This window comes from Lonchura striata, chromosome 5 (assembly GCF_046129695.1).
Source record: "Lonchura striata isolate bLonStr1 chromosome 5, bLonStr1.mat, whole genome shotgun sequence".
Lineage (NCBI taxonomy): Eukaryota > Metazoa > Chordata > Aves > Passeriformes > Estrildidae > Lonchura > Lonchura striata.
The window spans coordinates 30,004,233-30,014,064 of NC_134607.1; the positions used below are offsets into that span (position 1 = coordinate 30,004,233).

Here is a 9,832-nt window from a genome sequence, read left to right on the forward strand (position 1 = left end):
ACAGGAAATATATGCACTTTACTGGCATATATGTACACAAAGAATGTGAGCTTTTAGCTGGTGCAATCCTGCAGGACTTGCTGCAGGAAACCTAACACAGTGAGCACACTCTCATCCATTAAGGCACCATGCATCTACAACTCCCTTGTTGCTATGATTTTGTACACTGCAGACACTGTTGCTTTCCACTGCTCAAGTCAAGCTAGACTAACTGCAAAAGGGGACAGATTTAAGATTTTTCTCAAGCAGGAACATAGTGTGACTATTTTCTCTGGAACTAATTCCTTCCCTGGTTGACACCCTGTAGGTGAAAATAAAAAGCTCAACATTTTCTATAATAAAAAATAAAACAGAATTCAAAAGCAGCCAATGTAAAAGTGGATCATCCTCAGAAATATAATTGTAGACAGATAATTTGGTGTCTATTGGATATCCAATTTCTTCCAAAGGGGGAAAAAAGCTACATGCTTCTCATAATGCAAAACACACACTGGTCTTCAGATGTGGGCATACACCAGAGAATAATTTCCACCCTGAGCAATGAATGAGAGCATAATATAGAGTACCTTTAAACAAATACTGCAGTGGCCTCTTACATACAGAGTTTCCAGGAAGGGAAAACATCTGTACAATATTAACTGACCCAAGAAATGTTTAATGGGCATTTGTCAGAAATTTTACGCTAGAAACACATTTAGACTTTAAGTAGTAGAACTGTGTCAGAATTCCCATGGGTGCCTATATGTACACATCAGTACGAATGCCACACTTTGATAAAATCCACACTCTGCTCTGACACGAGCCATCAGCATAAGCCATTGTTCTTCTCTTCCTTCTCCAGTGCAATCTCCCCTTGCCAGCTATTCTGCAGTCCTGCTTGAAAATTTCTCTCAACAAACTGGAGGTGAGGAGAGCACCAGGGCTGGACCACTGCAAGCAACCGTGCACTTGTTTCAACAAAAGCAGTATCAAGGTATCACAATCCAAATGTGTAAGAAAATCCAAGTTATCTGCCAAAAGAAACAAAAGGTTCTGCACCTCCACTTACTAGTCTGGGTTTCACTCTGCATACACAGACATCTCCATTAACTGCAGAAGAATACACAAACAGAGCTATGCAAATGTTTGAGAGCTAAAGCCAGGGCCAAAGTTAGCATGCTGGCCATATTTTCACTGGTTTTTTTTGCTCTGGTTTTAAGCCAGAGCCATAATAGGTAAATTTAAAGGTCCTCATTTCAAATTAACTCAAAATGGACAGAAACACAGAAGCAGCACTACTGAAAAATATTTCCTAAAGGTAAAAAGAGTGTTCCTCTGTACAAAATTCAGCAGATGCCAAATAAATAATCAACAGCTGTTAAGGCTGTAATGGATGAATACTATAAACTAGCATGATTAAATGAAGGAGAAAAACAACCCCAAAAAGAACTTTCTTCATTTTGCCTTAGCTGCATTTATTCCTCATTTCCATACCATGTCCTTCCATAAGCCAGCTATTTATACAGCTACAGAGTGATCCAGCAGCTTATCCCATTGAAAACAAACTTTTCTTTTTGGCAAAGTCTTAGGAATTGATCTGTGTTAGACTGCTTCTTTAGTAGTAGAAACAGCTTATGAAGTTTGGGAAACATCCCGTGCTCTCTCAAATTAAAATGCCTACCAAAAAAAAAAAGCGTATCAGTGTCATCAAAGACTGACTTGCTTCTCACAGACAAGTCTCATCCCCTTCACACACAGCCCTCAACAGTCCTTTGGATCTGTTTGCAAAGGGCTGATGAGAAGTCCCACGTGATCAAGTCTGCATTGTTTACACAGGAACACTCCTCACTACATGGTCTATATAAAAACATTTACTTGAGAGACCTTATGGAGAGCAAAGGTCTAGTGAAAGATGCTGCAACCAGCCACCTCCTCTTGAAAATGCCTAAATAGACAAGCAAATTGACCTGTGACGTAGCTTCTATACAAAGGAAAATACAAATCCAATAAAATTCAGTAGAATTACTCCTGTATTTGCTTTTACAGAACTTCTGGTCATCCTACAACTGTTCTGCACACAAAAGATGAGCATAGTCCTCAAAGGGGATATAATGGAGGTCATCTAGGGTATTAAGTAGTAGTTTTCCTCCATTTTTCTTCACTGACATGCTGATTAATTATATCACTGAAACACAGGTTTAATGGTATCTTCTGCTATCTTAATGGAGGATCAGAGCTACTATTTTTAACAAAATGTGTCAGAACATTACAATTTCTTCCATCATTCTGAATACAGCACAAGGTTAAATAAACTGTGATAATGTATTGCTGCATGCTTAACACAAGAATTCCCTGAAAGCTACAAGGGGCAGAGATGGTCCATCAAGAGGTAATCATAGTCAAACAAATAAAATATCACACTTTCCATAAAAGCCAACATCAATTTCCTCATGGTTACAGAAGTAATTCTGAAATAAAAACAGGTAAGAAGAATGAATTGGATGCAAATTTAACTATCATATAAACAGAATAAAGTCTTTCCTGTGAGGGTGATGACACCCTGGAACAGGTTGCCCAGAGAAGTTGTGGACATCCCATCCCTGAATATGTTCAAGGTCAGACTGGATAGGGCTCTGAGCAACCTGGTTTGTGAAAGATGTCCCTGTCCACAGTAGAAAAGTTGGAATGAGATAATAATTCATATCCTTTTCAATGCAAGCCATTCCGTGGTTCTATGTTTCTATGAAATATGCAAAAGAAGCTCTTTAACAGAATGATCATTGGTCAAAGGGGTCAGGCTGAAAATCATGATGAGAAGCAATATTGCCATTCCGGTTTAATTTTGGATGGATAGAACAGCTAAAGGAGCACCCTTGAGATCAGCTCAGGAACTGAAAATCCTAAAAGGCATTGCTGCTGCTTCTAATTCACCATGGCCAACAGGACTGACAAAAGGGAGTGAGGCTGGGGTGGCAGATAGGAATTGTCTTGATGGCTGTACTGCCATGTCAGTCTTATCACAGATGGGTGGAACAGTCAGTTCCTGCTTCCAATCCCGCAGGATCATTTATTCAGTCTTTGTTCTCTAATGAGTAGATGATTTTAACAATTCACGTTAAAACCTTTCTTTAGTACACAAACCTCTTCTTTCTGTGGCCCACAGTGTTTCCTAAGATTGTAAATCATTCCTTTCCTTCATATATATTGATTTGTAACTTGTACACATTGTGCTCCGGTTCCCCAGTGAGCATTTTCTTCAGGACACTTTAATTACCAATTGAGCCCACAGGGAAGTTCTAGAGTATTATTCCACAGGGCATACACTGTACAAAACCTGTTAGGAGTGGAAAATGCTACCCAACAGATTATTCTGGGAAATGGAAGAAAAATAATCTCAAAATTCTGGACACAGGAGCTTGGCAACTGTGCAGGCTGCTCTGCTCCCAAATGTTCAGTAAAGAAAACGCTGAGAGTATTAAAGCCCATACACAGAAGTTTCCTGCAAACATTAACTCTTAAACATATGGAGTAGAGGTTATGGGACAGTTACTTTGAAGTATTTAGATAAAAAGATTTAGATTAAAACAAGTAGACAGTTTCTTAAGCCTACAAAAAGCTCTTTTGCCTTCTGGACTGTCAGGATAGCCTACAAATTATTCTTCAAAAGAACCTAGTTGGTACTCACAATATTAGTATTATAAAATTAAATAGCAATGTCTAGTTATTGTTATTACCATTTTCTCTCATGCTTTTGATCTCTCAGTTTTTTGTGAAGGCACTCTGAATGGAGGTATTCTCTAATCTTCCACATCAATTAACATTTTAAACTATGTTCTTATGCATCATTTTAACAATTCCCTCCAAACAAATAAAGAGTTTTTTATCCTATGCATTCTTCATGAAAAGCACTTAAAAATACTATGGTAACCCTCCAAATCCACCCTGGGACTCTTCTCACCTGGAATCCATGCTTTGAGACTCTGTAACAACTGCTTTTGCACAAACTTCTTTATTTTTTTCCTAACTCTTAAGCAGTATTGGGACCATGAATCTTTCTCTCAATCACACTTTCAACATTTCTTTCTACAGCTGTTCTTTCATGTTATATGGGAATTATGTGCAGAATTCTATTACCTATTCTCTGTTTCACAGTAAAGCAATTTGTTTAGCCACTTGTGGACTTTTCCTGTTTCCCATTAATATCAGCCTGAAAGTTTCAAATGCTTCATAAACGATAAAAAGGGAGAAAAAAAGAAATAAAAAAGGAGAAAAATGCTAACCCCGCCTCAGAGATATGCATGTGTACATCTTCATGAAAGCTCAGGGGAACAAAAAAAAAAAAGAAAAAAGATAGAGACTGTAATTTCTGGTCTTTAATCCCTCTCACTAGCACTGAGCAAATTGCACTGTAGTCCTAACCTTCCCCACCCAATTTTTCCTACGTGGAAATTAAGTGGTGTTTCGCACAGGATATTCTAGTTTGTGTGAAGTGATATTTGTAGAACAGGCAGACAAAAAAAACAGGCTAAAAGATTCCTTAATTCCATTCAGGTACACATCTGCCCTGTCCAAATATACATATTTTCTTTGATTTAGAGTGTCTAAGCTGTGGTTTTGAGCTAATGACTCAACTCACGTTTTCATGTTTCATGTGTTTCAGGAGACGCAGTTCTCGGTATGCTCGTTTGGCAAAGAGTTCAGACTGAAACGGGCGGTACAATTTCTTAATAGCCACTTTGGTACCACTTCTTCCATCGACGGCTGAGCTTTAAGGGAAAAGATAGAGTTCGGTGAGCAAGGACCGAAGCCTGTCTGCAAACCCCAGCAGACGCGGCCAGCACCGGGCAGCGGCTGCATCCTGCCGGGCCTCGGGCCCGCAGCCGCCCGCGCCAGCGGGGAGACCGGGTCCCCAGAGCACCTCTGCAGGCAGCCATCGTTTAAAAGCCTGCCAGATCCTGTGATGAAATGTAGACAATTATCAAAAGCTTTAAAGAGGAACATCTGCGGAGTGGGGGAAAATTCCCAAACGAGAAACAAGACAAAAAGATCCCACTAAACACACAAACCCACCACCAACGCAGAGCCAAACTGCGTTTGAGGGGCCCGCCTCAAGCGCTAAAACACCTCGGGCTCCAGGGAGCCGCTCCGGGGTGCCGCGAGCTGGGCTCGGCAGCGCGGCCGGGGCAGCGCTCCCGGGGCCGGGGCAGCGCTCCCGGGGCCGGGGCAGCGCTCCCGGGGCCGGGGCAGCGCTCCCGGGGCCGGGGCGGGGGCAGCGCTCCCGGGGCCGGGGCGGGGGCAGCGCTCCCGGGGCCGGGGCCGGGGCCGGGGCAGCGCTCCCGGGGCAGCGCTCCCGGGGCCGGGGCAGCGCTCCCGGGGCCGGGGCAGCGCTCCCGGGGCAGCGCTCCCGGGGCCGGGGCAGCGCTCCCGGGGCAGCGCTCCCGGGGCCGGGGCGGGGGCAGCGCTCCCGGGGCCGGGGCCGGGGCCGGGGCAGCGCTCCCGGGGCAGCGCTCCCGGGGCCGGGGCAGCGCTCCCGGGGCAGCGCTCCCGGGGCCGGGGCAGCGCTCCCGGGGCAGCGCTCCCGGGGCCGGGGCAGCGCTCCCGGGGCAGCGCTCCCGGGGCCGGGGCAGCGCTCCCGGGGCCGGGGCGGGGGCAGCGCTCCCGGGCCGGGGCCGGGGCAGCGCTCGGGCTCCGCTCCCTCGAGGGACGGAACACCCGCGGCTCGGCTCCCCCTGGCGGAACAGCCCGGCCCGAGGCGGCCAGGTGAACAGCGGGGCCGCCCTTGCACCCGCGGGGCCAGCCCGGGTCCGGACAACAAACGGGAAAAGTTGGCAGGGACCAACACGCCAGAGGGCCGGCCCCGGTAGCATCCCCGGGCCGGGACTGAGGCCGCCGCCCCCGCCCCCGGGCTGTCCCCGCAGCCCCGCTCACCACACGGCTCCGTAGGCGCCGGACCCCACCGGCTGCAGGTCCCGGTAGCGGTCCCGCACTTCCCAGAGGGTCTTGGTGATCTCCTGCCGGTAGAAGCCATTCTTGGGGGAGGACATGGCGCTGCCGACCCCCGCCGGCCCGCGCCGACAAAGAGCCCGGGCCGGGGGAGCGGGAGCGGCGGCGCCGCCGAGCTGGGCTGCGCCGAGGGGCCGGGCCTGAGCGAGCGGCACCGCCCGCCCCGCCGCGCCCCGCCGGCGGCACCGCCCGCCGCCGCCGCTGCCCGGGACCGGCGCTGGGATCCGCGGCTGCCCCGGGACCGGCGCTGGGATCCGCGGCTGCCCCGGGACCGGCGCTGGGATCCGCCGCTGACCCGGGACCGGCGCTGGGATCCGCCGCTGCCCCGGGACCGGCGCTGGGATCCGCGCCCGCCGGCAGCGCCCTGCATCCCTGCTGCCCGGCCGCCTGGGGCTGCGCTCCGCGGGGCGCGCAGGGCGCGGCGTCCCGGCGGCGGCGGAGCGAGCCCGCACACGGGGGCAGGTGCCGGGGCTCTCGCTGCCCGTGCGGACCAAACCCCTCCCGGCCGGCTCTTCCCCGCCACGGGGCCCCCTCACGCCTGCCTTGTTTTGCCTTTGTGCTCAGGTTCCGGTGAGGTGCCATCGCTGGGAGTACCAAAAGTGAGCTTTTGGATAGCCTCTGCCCTGAGACGAACTGATAGGTTCCCAGACCATCCCAGAATGACACTACAAGTTACAACAATATTTCATATAGTTAAATAAAAACCACGCGCTTGGTTCAGGTGCTCAGAGCAAGTGGTCCTGCGCATGGATGAAGTGAACTGGAATTGAACTGTTGCAGCACTGGCTTGAAATTATTGCAGTGTTGGAGTATGGACAAGAGCAACCTTCTCAGTGGCTCTGTAGTAAACAGGCCTGGGCCAGCAACACGTGTAAGGCAAAGACCAGGTTTAAAATAGGTTTTATGTGTTCTCTGTGTGAATATGATTAAAATTCTTGTCCTCCAGTGTCTGGTAAAGCCTTTGGTTTTTTTTTTTTACTTCACCCCTGAGCAATGTTGCTGAGGTTATATAATTTCAGATTTGCTGTCACTGGAGTTCAATTTGTGGTTTAGCTCTAAAGGGGCAATCTGGACAAGTTTCATGGCCATTTTGGTAGTTGCCAGGGGCCCTGCCCTTTTGGTGCCTGACTACCAAATGTGGAAGAGCTGCCCTGCCCTTGCTCCTCCCGGGGTACAGAAGAGCAGAGCCTTCCAGCTGCCAGGTGTTCCAGTGCTGCTCTCTGCTGACCTGTTCGAATCTCTGTGTTAGTGAGAAAGGAGAGCAACCCTCTGACATTTAGCAGTTAACATGAGGCTTTGTGAGAAGTGTTAGATCAATGGTAGATATTTACTTTTAAAAATCCAGGAGATTATTTTTTAATTTGTTACATCCCTTCTATGCTGTTTGCCATTCCGATGTTAGCTGGTGTGATATGTGGTACAGGTAAGGTGAAGGATAAAGTAGCTTCCTCTTTTTTCAAACTAGACCATTAGTTAAATTACTTTTAATTACCATTTTATATGTTTCTAATAGAGGCAGGATTAGTTTTGCTTGTCATCCCTCACCTACTTTTCCTTGATCTAGTTGTGACAAAGTGGTACTTTTTTACTGCTTGCTTTTTATCAAGGCAGAAATTAGGTTATTTTGATACAGTAGATAAAAGTACTAACTTAGCATCAAGAGAAGTTCACTCTTGTGCAGAAGCTAAGAATATTACAGAGCAACTTTTAAAAAACATTCTAAATGGACAAAGTTATCCACTTCTGGTTTTCCCATGTTTTTCCTTCAGTAAATATGTAGGCATACTTTGCTACAGATGGATGAAGTAGCTGTGTAGGTCAAATATAAGACCAGCTTTCCCACCAGGTCACACATACAGGAGATGAGCTGGTAAATTTACTGAAAAGACTATGAAATCAGCACTGTTGTAACAAGGGAAGCTTTGTCTAATAAACCATTCAAAATCTCTGTGAAAGGAATAAGTCAAGAACTTGGGTCCATCCACAGCTGGTAGATGTTAGAGCAGTGTCACAAACTGCATGAGTCTCTGCATCCTGCTAGGCTCAGCTGGATACGTGGTGACGTGTTTTCCCAAAGACAATTTGTTGCCAGGGGACTGATAGATGCTACAGCCATATCTTATTCTGGGCAATGTGTGCTTGACAGGATGGATTTAAAAAAGAGTGCTATCAGATGTTTCTACTTCTGGCATACATTTATTGTAAAGTTAATAGAAAAAAGGAACTTCTTCAGACATCATTAACAAAAAATAATAAATGCATTAATGGTGCAAAAATTGCACTTTGCTAATGTTCATCCTATAAAGGGAAGATTTAAGATGTATCAGAATGTGGTGGGGTTTTTTTAAGAGTCAGCTTTTGATGTGCTGGATGGTTGCCATCAGCTGCAAAGCATATGAGGTAGATGGGATGGGTACAGTACTTTTTCTAATCACTCTGGGAACTGAGAGCACAATTTCCCTCCAGCCTGGTGCTGGAGCAGAAGCTCTACAAGCAAATAGTGAGAAATCGAATAGTTTTTCTGAGAAATCCTACATTTATGAAGTCTGGTGAGAGAGTTTGATGGCAAAGCTGCCACCATAAGCTGTCACTGGGAGATGACAAAATGGCACAGACCTGTTTGTCAGGAGCTGAACTGTGGGTGAGCTGCTGGGCCCTGGGTGCAGGGAGAGGGGACTGACACTGATCTCCAGACCAGGCACTGATAACGTGCAGGAAAAGAGATCATACAAAATCCTTTGAAGAATCAAACATCTTCCCACCTTTCTGCCTGTTTATATGTCTGTCTTTCATATGATCATTTTATTCTTGATACACTAATTCACATATTAATAATTTGGCTGTGTAAAACATACCTTAAATGTCAATAAACAAAATCTTGCTGAATAGTCAAAAGCTGATTCCTAGAACATTATTTTTTAAAAAAAGTTTTCTATATGCCCACCTTCAAAAAATACTCTGTGCTTGTCTACTTAGATCTGTTGCCATGGAGGAAGTAAGTTAATTCTATTTATTACAACAGGAAGTAAAGTTTAAAAAATAGTAATTAAAAAAAATCTCAGTTTTAATAGGAAAATATTCTTGTGCTATTTTGTCCCCACCCTTCCCCACTGGAGTCACTGCCAACTATTTTGCAACTTTTCTGATTTTGTCTCTCTGCTCAATGAGCAGGGTGTTTCAGTTCCAGTTCTGTAACATGTAGCCTTCCTGGGGGCCTTGCCATGTTTCAAGGTCACTAAGCCATCAGAAGAAAGGAGTAAATAAATATATACACCTAAGTGCTTTTTTATTTTAAAAAATAATTAGAAGTATACATTACATTTTTTCAAGAGGTCAAGTGAGACCTTACTAGTAACTATATACTACCCCATTATCCCTGCTTCTTGGAGGTTGGTGGAGGAAGAGAGGCCAATTGTAGAGGGTAGTAGACACCTATATGAAAATCAACTACTTTTAATGCTCTCCTTTTCCTCCTCAGAATCCACCAAAAGGTCCTCTCCTACAACAGAAGGATTTTAATTTTTAAACTGTCACAGATTGTTGCAGTATGAGACGCTATAGTCTACAGAGTAAAAAAAAAAAAAAACTTAAAGAATTTCCCAACCTCAATGCAAAAATCGTATGAAAAGAGCATTAATGGATATCACTGATAGATAGCTTTACTCATTTAATATGTGACAATAATTGGAGCTGGGGGACTATGGGAGTGCAAAATGAAGCATTTGTATGTATGCAAGATTGAAGCCTAATTGAAGAGTTTTGCTCATTGAAATTGAGCAAAATTGAAATTTCTGGTCTAATGGATTAAGTCTCAGATTGGTTGGAAGATCAGTGTTCAGAAAGCTCACGA

The 9,832-nt window shown here is 45.8% G+C and overlaps 1 protein-coding gene across 2 annotated transcripts in view; it reads right to left on the reverse strand.

Annotated features, from left to right (window-relative positions):
• The window catches only part of MAPK12 (mitogen-activated protein kinase 12), a 31,149-nt gene extending 25,039 nt beyond the window's left edge, over positions 1-6,110 (reverse strand). For both annotated transcript variants that reach the window (XM_021555226.3, XM_021555227.1), the window contains exons 1-2: positions 5,908-6,110; positions 4,616-4,745 (exon numbers count right to left, since the gene is read on the reverse strand). In XM_021555226.3, the coding sequence (XP_021410901.1) occupies positions 4,616-4,745; positions 5,908-6,023 (246 nt within the window). In that variant the 5' untranslated portion in view covers positions 6,024-6,110. The remainder of the gene's footprint in view (positions 1-4,615; positions 4,746-5,907) is intronic.
• Between the last annotated feature and the right edge of the window lie 3,722 nt (positions 6,111-9,832).